We start from the raw sequence: 16,758 nt of genomic DNA on the forward strand, positions 1-16,758 counted from the left end.
TTCTATAAAATCATTGGTTGTGCTCTCGTTAGAAGTTATTTTCTTGTTTTTAAAAGATATTTTGAAATGTGAGTTGGTTGGAAATTTAAGGAGCCACATTTTTAGATGAATGTGTGTAGTGGTAATAGTCACAGAATTAGAGTTTTTAAAGACGGGTTGAGTCATATATAGTAATTGGGTGATTTATTATGATATTTAACAAAATAAGTTAAAATTTCGATCAGTTGACAACATCCTTGTGGGAAGAAGAGATGGAAATAATGACATTAGTATATAAAGCTCAGATTTGGAAATTTATTCAGACTCTACTGAATATCTGTGTACTTGTTTTTTATTTCCTCATTTACCTGTGAGTGATAAGTCTATATTTTTTTCTCTCCCTTTCTAGTTATGTTGGATATTTTAAGTTATCAATTTTTGTTTGTTTGTTTGGGAGCCCAAAGAGTGGTAATTACTTAACCACTCTTTGCTTCAGTTTCCTTACCTTTAAAATAATACTATTAGGAATGTGTTAATACATTTATAAACCTGAAAGGAGTGCAGATGCCTACTACTGCTAACTATCTTTCCACCCTCTTCCTTTCTTTATGTTAAAACCCCCCTCTTTTTTGTCTAAACCTGCCTCCTAAGAATTTCCCGATCTAGTGGAATTGCAGAAAGACATTTTAAGTGTCTATTGAAGTTTTCACTGGTTAACTTTGTCAGTTTTTTAAAACTTAATGGTTCTGACATTTAAATGATTAATGACGTTACTTTAGTGTTAGGAAAGCTGGTTCTAAACGTTTGCATAATATAGCTAGCTACTCTACTCCTTTTTAGTATTCCCACCTCCTTTTATATACTAGATTACTTGTCATCAGTAAATGTAATGCGTAGTTTATTTCTACGTGATGTAATTCTTTTCTCTTGTTACACAGGCTGCTTTTGTCAGAGACGTTTTATTACCGGGAGAATGGGATGTATGTGTAACATCTTATGAAATGCTTATTAAAGAGAAGTCTGTGTTCAAAAAATTTAATTGGAGATACTTAGTAATAGATGAAGCTCACAGGATCAAAAATGAAAAATCTAAGGTAATTTGATACTTAGATGTGAAAAGCCTTCATGTAAGAATTTGATTAAAGTACAGATTTTTTTTCTTTTAACTTTAAGTTATGAGATACATGTGCAGAACGTGCAGGTTTGTTAACATAGGTATGCATATGCCATGGTGGTTTGCTGCACCTAGCAACCCATCATCTAGGTTTTAAGCCCCACATGCAATAGGTATTTGTCCTAATGCTCTCCCTCTGCTTTCTCCCCACCCCCCGACAGGTCCTGGCATGTGATGTTCCCCTCCCTGTGTCCATGTGTTCTCATTGTTCAACTCCCACTTATGAGTGAGAACATGTAGTGTTTGGTTTTCTGTTCCTGTGTTAGTTTACTGAGAATGATGGCTTCCAGCTTCATCCATGTCCTTGCAGAGGATATAAACTCATTCTGTTTTATGGCTGCATACTATTCGCTGATGTATACGTGCCATATTTTCTTTATCCAGTCTATCATTGTTGGGCATTTGTGTTGGTTCCAGGTCTTTGCTGTTGTAGATAATGCAATATGCAGAATATTCTAATGGTGTATTTGGTTCTTTTCTTTCAGTTGTCAGAAATAGTGAGGGAATTCAAGACTACAAATAGACTATTATTAACTGGAACACCTCTTCAGAACAACTTGCATGAGCTGTGGTCACTTCTTAACTTTCTGTTGCCAGATGTGTTTAATTCAGCAGATGTAAGTATTTCCTGGTGCTTTCTGGTTAATAATAATATTTTGCTTAATGCTATATATTTTTGTAATAAAAGTGGCCTGCCTTTTAGCATGGCTTGAGATTATTATTAATTTTTTATGCTTTTATTTACATAGTTAGCCTGGTGTTATCTCCTAGGTTGTCTCTGTATAATGGGAATTTACTTTTGTGCCTTTGGTTTCAATCTTATTTCATTATTATTATTATTATTATTTTATTTTTTTTGAGATGTAGTCTCACTCTGTCACCTATGCTGAAGTGCAGTGGAGTGATCTTGGCTCACTGCACCCTCCACCTCCGGAATTCAGGTGATTCTTGTGCCTCAGCCTTCCGAATAGCTGAGATCACAGGTGTGTGCCACCATGCCCGGCTAGTTTCTGTGTTTTTTGCAGAGATGAGGTTTTGCCATGTTGTCCAGGCTGGTCTCAAGCTCCTGGCCTCAAGCGATCTGCCTGCCTCAGCCTCCCAAAGTGCTGGGATTACAGGCATGAGCCACCACACCAGGCCTCAGTCTTCTTTAAATCATTGTTTTCTCTATCTGAAATGGCATAAATGTCACTCCTATTTGGTAAGTCAGGTTGGCCTGACTTTGTTTCAGTGGCTCTAGGTTGACTGGTTATGTTTTTAAGGTGCTGCTCAAGGTATTCCTGAAGTGATTTGTATACCTCACATTGCTTATGTTTTAAGTCCCAAGGATGACTGTCAAATTTAGTGAAATCTGTCTGGCTTTTCTTATATTATAGTCTAACAAACAAATAGAACCTAATCTTTATGGATTATTTATAGTCATAGAAATGATAGTAATGGTTAATTAGCTATTTGAACTGTTAATAGTAATATAATAACTATGTCAAGAGTTTGTGCTGTTAGAAATTGCAGTTTTTTTTTCCTGGACCAGCGTTTATTTTTGAAGCTTTGTTTGCATAGCTGGCGTCTTGTGTGTATTGGAGGGATTTGAAGAGGTCCGCGTTAGTATATTTTTGTACAATTAAGTTATAAAAAGGTATTAATTAATTTTGTTTTTTTCTGTTGAAGATTATTTTGAAAGAATAGAGATTTTGTGTTGTAAAAAGATATTTAATCAGACTCCAAAAGCAATTTTAGCTTCGATTTTATGTATTTTGATGTTTTTGAGATAATTCCTTTTTCTCACTACATTGACACTTTCATTTACTTTAAAGCAGTGAATTCTAAGATTATGTTTACTCAAAAACAAAGCACATGTATAATACATACGTTCAAGAGATGAGGTTAGGGAAACTGCCCTTGTTGAAATCCTAACCAAATATTAATGAAATGCTGGTAATTTCAATTTCATTTAGTAAGTTTGATTAAAATTGACATTGTTCGTAAACTTGTATTTGAGTAGTGCGAATGGTCTCAGAGAACAAACTATAAAATGTTTTAATTTTCAAGCTTTTATGAAACTTGAAAGATATTTTTCAAGAATATTAATTTTCTAATCCTACAGAACTTGCTCTCCAACTTTTTACTGTGAAACTTGTTATTTTGATGTTTTTGAGAAGAATGTTTAGAAGGTAGTGTGATTTCTGAACTACTTGTTTTAAAGTTAGTAACAATGACACATGAAAACCAGAATTGGACTAAGTGATTTTTTTTTGTGGGTTACAATTCAAATTACTAATTCTAGAAATCATTTCTATATCTGGTATTATAGGGTATTTGTTAATATTATCTCTGATCTGAGTATATTTTTTGTTTGTTTGTTTAGGACTTTGATTCCTGGTTTGATACAAACAACTGCCTTGGGGATCAAAAGCTAGTTGAGAGGCTTCATATGGTAAGTATTTTAGAGTAGTGTTAAAACATATTTATGATGGGAAAAAGGATAAAGGTTTAAATTAGTAGATTATTTTCCTGTTAATAAAAAACACAATGGCTTAAGAATCAGATCTGCTTGAATTCTGACACTTAACTCTTACATCTTACAATCAATGTAGGGGGTGATGTGTGGTTGTTTCAGTGTTAGAACCTAGAATGGAATCCTGACAAGGGAGAAAGTATGCTCTTACAGTTATACAAAATACAGTGGGGGGAAGAAGAATTGCATAATAATTAATATAGACAAGTTTTTGTTGTTGTTTTTGAGACAGTCTCACTCTGTCGTCCAGGCTGGAGTGCAGTGGCATAATCTTGGCTCACTGAAACCTCTGCCTCCCAGGCTCAAGCAGTCTCTCCCCACTCAGCGTCTAGAGTAGCTGGGGCTACAGGCACTGGCCACCATGCCCAGCTAATTTTTGTATTTTTTGTAGAGACAGTGTTTCACCATGTTGCCCAGGCTAATCTCGAACTTCTGAACTCAAGTTATCAACCTGCCTGCCTTGGCCTCCCAGAGTGTTGGGATTACAGGCATGAGCCACCATGCCCGGCCTTAATAGACAAGTTTTTAAAGCTTAGTTCAATTTACATTCCATGGAAGAATCTAACAGGTTCACTTTTGAAAGGGCTAAAGATCCATCTGTTTTTTCTTAAATCTAGCTACATTGTGTATAAACAGCTGCTAATATTGCATTATGAGCAGAGTTGGTATGTTTTTACTTGCTGTATAGCTTTGTTTCTACATACAGCTTCCTGTGACAGTTCACAAGTAAAAGTTGGTAGGTAGAGAAACTTCTCTAACAGACACCAGATTAAAATACCCTGCTAAGCAGGTTAAAGCAGGAGCTTGTAAGAATGTTATATAAAGCCCTTAATCACCTAACTCAGGAATTCTCAGCTTCTTTTGACATTTTGGTCTGGGTATATCTTTGAGAGGGATAAGGAGAGAGGGGAGAACGTGATTGTCCTGTGTATTGTAGCATGTTTAATAGCATCCCTGATACTTCTACTCACTAGATGGCAGTAGTAACATTCCTCCAGTTGTGACAACCAAAAATTTCTCTAGACATTGCAGATGTCCCCTGGGGAACAAAATTGTGCCCCTCCATGACCTAACCTTTTTAACATTCTTTGGCATCTGTTTTGTTTTACTTCTTCATATATTGAGCTTTAATTTGATAGATTGCTGACCCCACTGTCAGTTTTCTGTAAACATTGTGGTAATTCTAATCTATTTTTGCTCATCATTTTTGCTACATCTAGAATCCTTTTTCCTGGTCTCTTTACTAATACCTAGTCCAAGACTCAGCGACATCACCTCCACTGAACCAGCCAGGCTCAGGCTGGCCTAGGTGCCCTTCTGTGTATTCCATCTTTAACAATCTGAGCATCCTAATATTATAGGACTTTGCAGAGGATATTGAGATGATTCACAAGTGTTTTCCATACTGGATTGTAAGCACAAAGGCAGGAAGCACAGATTTATTTGTCTTTGTATACCTGGCACAATGCCTAGTTAGAGTGGATATTTGAACAGGGAAAAAAATTTTAAGTTCATGATTGTTCAAATATTTCATTATAAAGTACTTTAAAATTCTTAAATATTGAGAGTTTTGTTAAATATTTGAAGGTAGTAATTTCCTAGCTACCTTTATTTCAATTCAGATGGCATTCATGCATCTAAGCACTCTCTTCGTATTTACTTAGACCAAGGATTGTGGAGTGTATATGTAATCTTGGGGGTAGAAAAGGAGGCAGAAGAACATGATTTTTTTTCATGCATTTTTTTTCCCCTTATTCATCTGCTCTTGGCTTTCCTTTAGTAAATACATAGGTACATCTAGGTAAAGCAAATGAACAACCCATTCAGCAGTATCAACCAGATTTGGTAACTCTGTTTTGTTCACAGGGTATTTTGAAAATGCTTATGAAGTCAGGGAGAAGAGGTCTTGTAGCTACCTCTCTACTTTCTCCTGCTCTTTACTTTGAAGTTTCTACAGTAGCACCTGTGGTCTCATAATGAAAGGAGGGTTTAGAAGTCAGTATGGATATGCTTAGGAATGAGATAACTCTTATTTGATGTATTAGTTATCTAATGCTGCAAAAGAACCCCTTATTCCCTCCACCCCCGAAAAACACCTTAACCCCCCTTTAGGGGTTAATAAGACCCCCTTATTTCCCCCACCTCCAAAACACTTAATAGTTTATATTTTATTAACAACCCCAGAATTTATGGGTTGACTGGATGGTTTCTTTGTGGGTTACACCTGGGTTTATCCAGTTACATTTATTTAGCTGGACAATGCTAGAAGACAACCAGTGGGGCTAAAGGTCTTCACTTACACATCTGGCATTTGCTGCCGCCTGTTGACTAGGGCTGAACTAGCTTTTCTACGTGGTGATGTTAGAGAGGTGTTGCTGGTATTTTTCCCACTAATTTGTTTTGTGATACAGTCACTATTTGTAAAAACCAGTGTAAATAGAACAGAGGTACAAAAAAGGCTATCTTTAGTTATGTAGTTAATTTTAAAACTTACTGTTTTATAAAAATGAGTGAACTACTACTACATATAACATGGAAATGTCTCATTGTTTAATAAAAGAAACCAGATATAAATGGGTGCATATTGAGTGAGTCCATGTATATAAAGTTAAAAATGATAGGCAAAATTAATTTATGGTGTCTAAAAATAAGAATATTGCTTACCCTTGGGAAGGAAAAGAGGGGATAGTGATTGGAAGGGACACAAAAATGATTTCTAGAGTGTTCTATTTGGGTAATAACATGGGTACTTTTACAGTACTTGAATAAAATTTCTAGAACTGTACACTCATGATTTATTGAAGTGTGTACTTTTATATTCTTTCCGTAAGTTAGGACAGTAAGTTTAAAGACTAACCATAAGGAGATCTTAATGAGACCCTTGTCCATTCTTTTTTTTTTTTTTTTTTTTTGAGATGGAGTCTAGCTCTGTCACCCAGGATGGAGTGCAGTGGCGCCATCTTGGCTCACTGCAAGCTCCGCCTCCCAGGTTCACGCCATTCTCCTGTCTCAGCCTCCCAAGTAGCTGGGACTACAGGCACCTGCCACCTCGCCTGGCTAATTTTTTGTATTTTTAATAGAGACGGGGTTTCACTATGTTATGTTAGCCAGGATGGTCTCGATCTCCTGACCTCGTGATCCGCCTGACTCGGCCTCCTGACCCTTGCCCGTTCTTAAGCAATGTTAGACAGTCTGCATGCAAGTAACTAGTTTTAGACCTGAAAGGCAGCAAATTGTTGAAAACATTTTAAAAATTTACTATTGTTTTTAGTATTTTATGGTAGTATAACAAGTATATACTCACATATACAGGCACATCTCATTACCCTTTGCAGTGCTTCACAGATACTGCATTTTTAAGAAACATTTATTTTGCAAAACAAATAGATGGTTTGTGGCAACCCTGTGTCAAGGAAGTCTATCGATAAACACCATTTTCCCAACGGCATGTGTTTACTCTGTTTTTAAAGCAGTAATATATTGCTTTAAATAATGTATCACATTTTTAAAGCAATAATGTATTTTTAAAATAAGATATGTACATTGTTTTTTTTTTAGACATGCTATTGCACACTTAATAGTGTAAATGTAACTCTTAGATGCACTGGGAAATGTGACTTGCTTTATTGAGGTAGTCTGGAACTGAGCCTACAATATCTCTGAGGTATGCCTTTATTGAATAAGTAATGGTCTTGTATTACTACCCTTCAGGAACCCAGTAGTAATAAATTATATACGGTTAGCCCTTCATATCCATAGGTTCCACATCCATAGATTCAATCAACTATGGATTGGAAATATTTGTCCCCAAAAAAGATAAAAATAAAATAGATGGTTCCATCTTTGTTAAATATACCAACCTTTTCCTTGTCATTATTCCCTAAACGGTATAGTGTAACAACTATTAACATAGCATTTACATTCCATTAACTATTATTATAAGTAATCTAGAGATGATTTAAAGTATATGGGAGGATGTTTGTAGGTTATATGCAAATACTACATTTTTTATAATGGACTCGAGCATTTGTGGATTTTGGTATTCAAAGGGAAGGGGACAGGAACTAGTCTCCCACAGATACTGAGATATGACTGTATTTGCAGGGAGAAGTCCTAAGAAATCACTTGATACTCACGCAGAGAAATTTCTTTTTCATGTATTTTATATACAATTCTAAGATGCTGAAATATGACCTTATGTGTAATATTGGTATTACCTATTTATTTTTGTCCTTTTTAAGGTTTTGCGTCCATTCCTCCTTCGTCGAATTAAGGCTGATGTTGAAAAGAGTTTGCCTCCAAAGAAGGAAGTAAAAATCTATGTGGGCCTCAGCAAAATGCAAAGGGAATGGTATGTGTTCTCAGATGTACTTGATAGCACTATTGATTCTTCCCTAAATTTCATTTGTATTTTGTTTTCCTAATTTGTGTCTTCATGGAATTCCAGTTTGCTGGATTGAACTCAACCTGAAAAGAGTTTTCTTGTCACGTAGTATAGGGCTTGCTCATTAAGTTCGTTATAGAAAGTTTTGAACCTGTTAGATGACAGAATCAGGATGGAAGGCTTATGAATCCAAAATTAAAATTGGGATTTAATTAAACGGGGTTCATATGAAACCATCTACTTGGGATTTTTAAAAAGGAAACTGTGATAGCACAGTGTGGGAGATATCCAGTTCACTTATAGTTCATAAATACTGGGTCAGTGTAAAGTAGCTGCAGAAAAAGATACTGTTAGCCTTAATGTAAGTGTAGTGTTCAAAGGAGAGGAAATAAATATAGCTACCCTTTTCTTTACTGGTCTCATCATATTTCATGTATATTTAACTGCATACTTAAATTTTGATAAGTATTTGCAAGAGGCCAGAGTTGTTTGGTTAAAGGACTTAATATCATATAGAGAACTGGGCATGTTATCTGGGTAAGAGGTTATCTGTAGAAGGTGGTTGGTCCTAAATGTCCTCAAAAACTTCTGAAAGGGTAGCAGATATTAGGCTTAACCTTGGATGGCTCTAAAACAGAACTAAGATGAGTCAATGCTAAGGGAAGACAAATCTTTTTTAGTTAAACATTTGAGTGAACTTTATATCAGAATTGAGATGGAAAGGTCTGCCTTGTTGTTTAAGCATAGATTGCCTAGGCTACTTACTTTGTTCAGAGGATCCAAGGCTCTAAAACTTTGATGCTTAGACAAATTACTCATTCTTTCATAACAATGTGTACATCCTTAGTATATGTTCAAGGCTTTTTATAATCTGGCCTTAGCTTATGGCTGTAGCTTCACAGACCTGCCTCACAGACATACCTCCCTACCCTATGTATTTATATGTATGTTTAAGTCACGTTGTATTCATATTATTCTCATCATCATGCCTTACCATTTCATTATTCTTCCTGTCTTCTTACATGTTAGGGTTCTTACCTAAATGCTACACTAACTATGGGGTATATAGTAATCGAATAGTGGCACTTCCTGTTGCAAAAAACTGCAAACTAAAATTATGTTTAAAACTTACATTTTTTAAGTTTTGCTTTATTACTTAAAAATATTATGTCTTACTGCTTTAATTCTACCCAAGGGAACTGTTTTTGTACTTTTAAAATAATATCCTCAAGGCCCAAGGCGTAAGTATGAACGTTATAATGCTATGGACAGTAAAGAAAAATGGAAGTAAAAAGAAAGAGGTTACAGATGTTAAATTCCTAACCATACCTAGAAGTTGATGAGTAGTTTCTTATAGATATTTGGGGGTTCATGTGGGGAAGGGGATTAAGTATGTAAAGTGGCAGGGATTGATCAAGGAACATTTGAGCTCTAAAAATGTTTTTCTTCTTTGAATAGGTATACTCGGATATTAATGAAGGATATAGATATACTCAACTCAGCAGGCAAGATGGACAAAATGAGGTTATTGAACATCCTAATGCAGTTGAGAAAATGTTGTAATCATCCGTATCTCTTTGATGGAGCAGAACCTGGTCCACCTTATACAACAGATATGCATCTAGTAACCAACAGTGGCAAAATGGTGGTTTTAGACAAGCTGCTCCCTAAGTTAAAAGAACAAGGTATCGGTTACCCGTATCAAATTATCAAAACTGTCTTAAAATGCTCATGTTAAAACAAAGAAGCACTGTACTTTGAAATGACTGCTCTGATGCTTTCCAAGGTTGAAGTGTAGAACATTAAAAAAACCTGTTCATTATCTGAGCTCTAACCCCCGCTCCTGATTTTAGGCCTTAAGTCTCTTAGAAGGTAAGCAGTAGTTAGAGCAACCATACTCCCTTGATTTTGGGAAGAGTTCATACTTCATATATACTTTCCTAGAAATTATAGCTTTCTGTCATAAAATGTGAAGAATGCACCTCCCTCCCACACATGGTTACCAGATCCATTGTTAGACAGTGGTGGTGTGTTCATGATATTGTTTTTTAATTATTTATGTGGAGTTTTAATTTAATAAGGTACCATGTACATGGACCTGAAACATTTTTTTTTGTAGTATGCTGACTTTTTATATGAAAATGGGTATGTCTGTGGTGTGTGTTTGGGTATATTTAAATTACACGAATGCAGAAAGAACTTAGAAGCCAGCTTCCAATTTTAACTAATAAAAACATTTTTAGTCTGCTATACCCTTCCTCCTCCCAGATTATTCGAAGCAAACGCCAGACACTATAGCCTTTCATAAATTATTACATATCTCTTAAAGATACAAAATATCACTGCTATAGTATTAAGTGTGCAGATTCAAGTTTGTGTTTCTCTCTATATTTTAATAAGAATGACATTTGGACCAGTAGGTGAATCTCCTCTATGATACTATCAAAAGCATGTTGTAAGAGTTGTCAGTGAATGGGTTTACTTTTTCCTTTTTATACCTTTTTGTAGAGATAGATTTTTAAAAAATGCTTTCCTTGAAAGCAAAGTAATTAAAGGAATTAAATTGGTGGGGAGGAGTGGCAGGAACTTGGTGGGAATACTCAGATATTAATGAAAGGTATATTAAACTCTGCAGGGAAAATGGAGACTACTAAGTAGTCTCATGTCCCAGCACTTTTTGGAAGGCTGAGGTGGGCAGATCACCTAAGGTCAAGAGTTTGAGACCAGCCTGGCCAACATGGTGAAACCCTGTCTCTATCAAAAATACCAAAAAAGTTAGCCGGGCATGGTGGCATGCACCTGTAGTCCCCGTTATTTGGAAGGCTGAGGCAGAAGAATCACTTGAACCTGGGAGGCAGAGGTTGCAGTGAACTGAGATGGCGCCGCTGCACTCCAGCCTGGGTGTCAGAGCAAGACTCCGTCTCAAAAAAAAAAAAATTCTTATGCATTTGAGGTACAGGAACGTGTGACAACAGCAGATTGTCAGCCTCTGCTTCTAGGACAGGATAATTTCATAATCATTACTTTTCAAAATGATCCTTTGTCTTGATATATTCTACTGAAGGTATTATGTAGCTGCCTAAAGAAGTGGAAGGCAGTCGGATAATTTGAATCATGGCAGATAAGTGATAAGTGAAGGATAGTCATTGTAGATATATAAGGCACATATTATGGTCCTTTGATCTGGAATGGGTCTTCAGAACCAGGCTGAGACCAGGATTATTAGGTGTGTGTTGGAGGTTTGGGGAGTCATATGCATTGAAGAGTTGTTGTGAAGTAGTGGAAAGTTATTTTTAAACGTATATGGGGTAACAAGATAATGATTATCTTACCCTTTGGGATGGCAAAGCCTTCCAGACCAGAGGCAAATATGCTTTTCTGTACAAATGTTACCCTTTTTTATTTGTGCCATGGTGAGAAAAAAGTGGGAAATGACTGACTTGGATAATAATGTGTAGATTTTTTTCCCCCTTGTAACCAAGTAGGTAACTTTGGAATTAAGGATAATTGATTAGTCTTAGTTTTGGTTACCCTTAAATTTTTCTACTTTTGAAGCCACTGATAATAGATTGTTATATTCCCCAACAGGTTCACGAGTACTAATCTTCAGTCAAATGACAAGGGTATTGGACATTTTGGAAGATTATTGCATGTGGAGAAATTATGAGTACTGCAGGTTGGATGGTCAGACGCCCCATGATGAGAGACAAGTGAGTAAAATTTGGGGAGGGAGATAAAAAATAATCAGATAAATTTTTTGACAATCATTTTGTTTTATCCATAGGACTCCATTAATGCATACAATGAACCAAACAGCACAAAGTTTGTTTTCATGTTAAGCACGCGTGCTGGTGGTCTTGGCATCAATCTTGCGACTGCTGATGTAGTAATTTTGTATGATTCTGATTGGAATCCACAAGTAGATCTTCAGGCTATGGTAAGAGATAACAAATAAATATATTCTGTGCTTAGTAGATGGCGTTAGTTAGGACAGGCTAATTCTACAAATATCAGTGACTTAACCCAATAGAATTTTATTTTTCTCCAATCTAATGGTTCAGTGAGAGTATATTGAGGTGATCTTCCATCTAAATAAGGGTATTTCCATCTCAGGGATCTGCCATATCTTGGGACCCTGGAGTCCTCTGCTATACTGCATCCTATTGGCAGAAGGGGGAAACGATAGAGTTGGGGATTTCCCAGGAAATTCTTTATGGGTCAGACCTTGAAACAGCCTCCTTGTCTCTCCACCCCTTTGATCAAACAATTAGACAGAACTCAAATCATGTAGCATAACTGACTGTAAGGGAATTGGTAAATTATAGTATAGTTATATCACAGGACCAAAGAGAATTGGGTTTGATGAGCAACTAGCCTGTCTTCCACTTTAGTTATTTAAAAGAACACCTGTGTGAGAGTACCTGGTCAGATCAGGAAGATTATTTTTAGATTGAGAGAACTGATACTGCAGATTCGCCTGACCCATGATATTGGGGACCATAAACCCAACTTTAATCTCTGTCATTAGTCACTTTTTTTTTTTTTTGAGATGGAGTTTCGCTCTTACTGCTCAGGCTGGAGTGCAATGGTGCAGTCTTGGCTCACTGTGACCTTTGCCTCCCAGGTTCAAGTGATTCTCCTGCTTCAGCCTCCCGAGTAGCTGGGATTACAGGTGTGCGCCACCACGCCTGGCTAATTTTGTATTTTTAGTAGAGATGGGGTTTCACCATGTTGGTCAGGCTGGTCTCGAACTCCTCACCTTCAGGTGATCCACCCACCTCGGCCTCTGAAAGTGCTGGGATTACAGGAGTGAGCTACTGCACCCAGCCCATTAGTCACTTTCATCTTGTACTCTTACTAAGGGTGACTGGGGAAAATGGACCAATTATTAGAAATAAGGGAGTTTTTTAGGAATGTAGTTAGCAAAAGTAAAACAAATTCATATTCAAATTAGTTTGACTACTTGTATGTAGTTAATTGGGTAATATTTAAAGGTTAGAATTTTTGTGTTGTTTGCTAAGTTGTTTCATGTCACTTCTTTGCCTGATAGCAGTGACAATTTGGGTTTGATTTAGATAGAAAAACATTTTGAATTTAAACCTAGGAAAAAAGACTTAAAATCTTTCCTCATCAGATTTAAAAATTATAATGTTGTATATTGTTTGGAGACATTACGTGTTTTATCTCAGTGTAACCTAGCAGAATTCATCTGATTCCTTACAGATTCAGTGTTATTACAAATTTTTAAAAGTTTTATATTTCAGAATATTTTAATTTTTTTCTCAGTGTACCCATTTCAGTGTTATTTATGTGACTTTTAAACTAAATTCAAAATAACATGGTAATTTATTTAGGACCGAGCACATAGAATTGGGCAGACCAAGACAGTCAGAGTGTTCCGCTTTATAACTGATAACACTGTAGAAGAAAGAATAGTAGAACGTGCTGAGATGAAACTCAGACTGGATTCAATAGTCATTCAACAAGGTAAGCCATGGAACTTTAAAACTTTACCAAGTTGGATTGACACAACCTGTTTTTGTTTGAAAATCGTCTTAGAAGATTCTTGTTACTAAGCATCCATTGAGTCAAGCTTGCAGCCAGTAGAGATGACTTGTATTGCAAATACAGTAAACTTTAGTTTTGTCATTAAAAAGATGGATTTGGGCTCAGGACAGTTGAGGTTTGAATAATGACTCTGCCAGTTAGCAGTTCTCTCTCGTTACATGAACCCATTTCCTCATCTGTTAAGTGGGGATAAAAATAACTACACTTAAGGATTTTAAAGGGTTAAAGGGGATAATGTATATAAAATATCTGACATTCAGTGTGGTGGTTAATGATTTATATGTACTAACTACTCTTGATTACTGTGGGGAAAACTGAAGAAATAAAAATCAAAGAGCCTGATTTTATTCTTTTTTCTTGTCTGCAATTTACTGAGTACCCACCAGATGCTAGGCACTGTTCTTGGTGCTGAGAATTCAGTGGTAAATGGAACAAACAAGTATTCTTGCTTTCAAAGAGTTTACAATTTAGTTGGGAGGGAGAGATGAAGTAAACAAGGGTATAAGTAGGAGTAGGGGGTGGGAGTGGGATTTTATTTTGGATCAATTGAAGGAAACTTAAGTTCTCATTCCAGATCAGCTTTTAAGGATGACATAATTTATGTTTTCATGAAGCCTACTATAAAGTTGATGATGGGAAATATAAAATTCAAGAAAAGGGGTGGGAAACTTAATAATTTCAAGTGTGCATTGGTTTCCTTTGTAACTGCAATTGTGAGCATGTATTTACTATCTGTCTATAAAGCTGAAAGGCATACTGTTACATTGTTTACTGATTATGTAGGTATCTTGATTTTGTCAGTCTCTGATGTCCATGTAAGAGAGTATTTTACATGTCTTTGGTATCCCTAATGCTATTCATAGTGTTAACCATGTGTCTGCATACCTGAAGACAATAAATTATTGCTTATTTTTACAAATCGTTTCCGTTAATAAAGTGTTTACTTTGTGCCAGGCAGTGTGCTATATACTTAACATTTCATTTTCTCCTTTAGTCTTCATGCCAACTTGAGATGTTAGCATCAGAGATAAAGGCTTTTGAGAGGTTAAATTACTTGTTCGTTGTACATACAGCTGGGAAGTGACTCAAGGGGGATCAAGAACTTTGTTAACTCTTAAGTGTTTAATTAGAAAAATCTCTGGGGACTTCTCGAGGCTGCCACCCTGTGATGTTATCTCATGGGTGATATAATGGCTAATGTTTTATTTTTCTTCACACATCCATGTGTTTTGAAATACACCTGCCATGTGTTTCTTGTTCTCAGTTATTTTCATCCATGAAACACTTTTTTTTTTTTTGGGATGGAGTTTTGTTCTTGTTACTCAGGCTGGAGTGCAATGGCACGATCTCGGCTCACTGCAACCTCCGCTTCCTGGGTTCAAGCAATTCTCCTGCCTCAGCCTCCTGAGTAGCTGGATTTACAGATGCCCGCCACCACACCTGGCCAGTTTTTTTGTATTTTTAGTAGAGACAGGGTTTCACTTTGTTGGCCAGGCTGGTCTTGAACTCCTGACCTCAGGTGATCCACCCACCTCAGCCTCCCAAAGTGCTGGATTACAGGTAGGAGCCACCACGCCTGTCCGAAACACTTTTTTTTAAAGATAAAAAAGACCTTAATTGATTCATAATTAATTTAGAAATCTTGAGGTTTTTTTACTTCATATTTACTGTGGCAATTTTTGGAGCAAACCTTCAGGCTAATAGCTTTCTTGTGCCATTTGTAGACATGTTAGTCAAACAGCAAGCCTTAAGTGCATACCTTTGTGTTACTGTTTTTTATTTGAGGGACATAATCAAAAACGAGAGTACACAAGCACTTTACATCTGAAGGTTCCGGAACCTTCCTGCCCAACTTGGAAGTAGTTTGTATAAGCATAAGAACATTTTGGTAGCAATGGTAGCATCCAATGGTAGCATCCACAAGGAAACATACTTTGTGGATATCTCCTCACTTACAAAGTCATGGATGTTTGGTTGTATATCCTATTATGGGTCCCAAACCATGATACAAGTATTTAAAGAAATTGTTGAAAACTTGGATCTTTTTCCACTTACTTACAAGTTGGTTGGCATATAAAAATCAAAGCTTTGTTTAGGTGTATGTGAGTGACCCTTGAGGAGGGTGAAAACAAGTCTTTCTGGGTTTTTGTTTGTTTTTTTATACCTGTATTTTTGAAAAATTACAAGGTTGTCCAAACTCCTGCCAACTGAAAATCTTTATTAATTTATTAATGGTGAGTTTCTTCGATGATCCAGATACATTTTCTCACCAGGTGTGGTAGTGCATGCCTTTAGTCCTAGCTACTTGGGAAGCTGAGACAGGAGAATGGCTTGAGCAGGGAGTTGAAGGCTGCAGTGACTATGGTCCTGTCATTGCACTCCAGCCTAAGCAACAGAGCAAGACTCCGTCTCAAAAAAATAAACGAATAAAATAAGTTTTTAGGAGTTTCAGTTCTTCTGGAAGTTTTCTTTAAAAAGAAACTGATGTTACATATTTCAGTTCTGTGTAAAGTTTGGCCTAGGTGAAGGATTTTTTACTTTACTTTTCTAAGGAGAAAAGCTGATTTGGGGAGTATTAGTTAATAATACCTTTCTGCTCATCAGAAACTTGTGTATATAATGCTTCCATCTGTTGAAACTTGTAGGTTTTTGAAAATTTTTCATATGCAGCTTTCACAAGAGATTATATTTCGTTGACACAGTATACAGCAGGGTTCATTATATAATACATAAGGTTTAGGAATGTTTTGTAGCTTACCAACTGAAAATTTGGCATTAAATTTAGTGCAAAAATCAAAATTATTAGATGTGAATAAACAGTAAACAGAAATGATTGACATTTGAGATAAAATTATAAAGCATTAAACCTTACATTTAAAGGTTCAAGTTTCCAGTAAAATAAAGTCTGTTCAGTTAACATTATACAACACAATCTTTTTTCAGGGAGGCTTGTGGATCAGAATCTGAACAAAATTGGGAAAGATGAAATGCTTCAAATGATTAGACATGGAGCAACACATGTGTTTGCTTCAAAGGAAAGTGAGATCACTGATGAAGATATCGATGGTATTTTGGAAAGAGGTGCAAAGAAGGTGAGATGTAGATCAAATAATACTTTTAATATAGAATGTTTTAGAC

At 36.1% G+C, this 16,758-nt stretch overlaps 1 protein-coding gene across 1 annotated transcript in view; it reads left to right on the plus strand.

Annotated features, from left to right (window-relative positions):
• Positions 1-16,758, plus strand: part of SMARCA5 (SWI/SNF related, matrix associated, actin dependent regulator of chromatin, subfamily a, member 5) — a 39,738-nt gene that overhangs the window by 13,287 nt on the left and 9,693 nt on the right. The window contains 9 exon segments of the mRNA NM_001271659.1: positions 918-1,073; positions 1,639-1,770; positions 3,519-3,587; positions 7,910-8,019; positions 9,511-9,737; positions 11,641-11,762; positions 11,837-11,989; positions 13,407-13,539; positions 16,564-16,712. Coding sequence (NP_001258588.1) covers positions 918-1,073; positions 1,639-1,770; positions 3,519-3,587; positions 7,910-8,019; positions 9,511-9,737; positions 11,641-11,762; positions 11,837-11,989; positions 13,407-13,539; positions 16,564-16,712 — 1,251 coding nt within the window.

The sequence above is a fragment of the Pan troglodytes genome, chromosome 3 (assembly GCF_028858775.2).
Source record: "Pan troglodytes isolate AG18354 chromosome 3, NHGRI_mPanTro3-v2.0_pri, whole genome shotgun sequence".
In the NCBI taxonomy this organism is placed as follows: Eukaryota; Metazoa; Chordata; class Mammalia; order Primates; family Hominidae; genus Pan; species Pan troglodytes.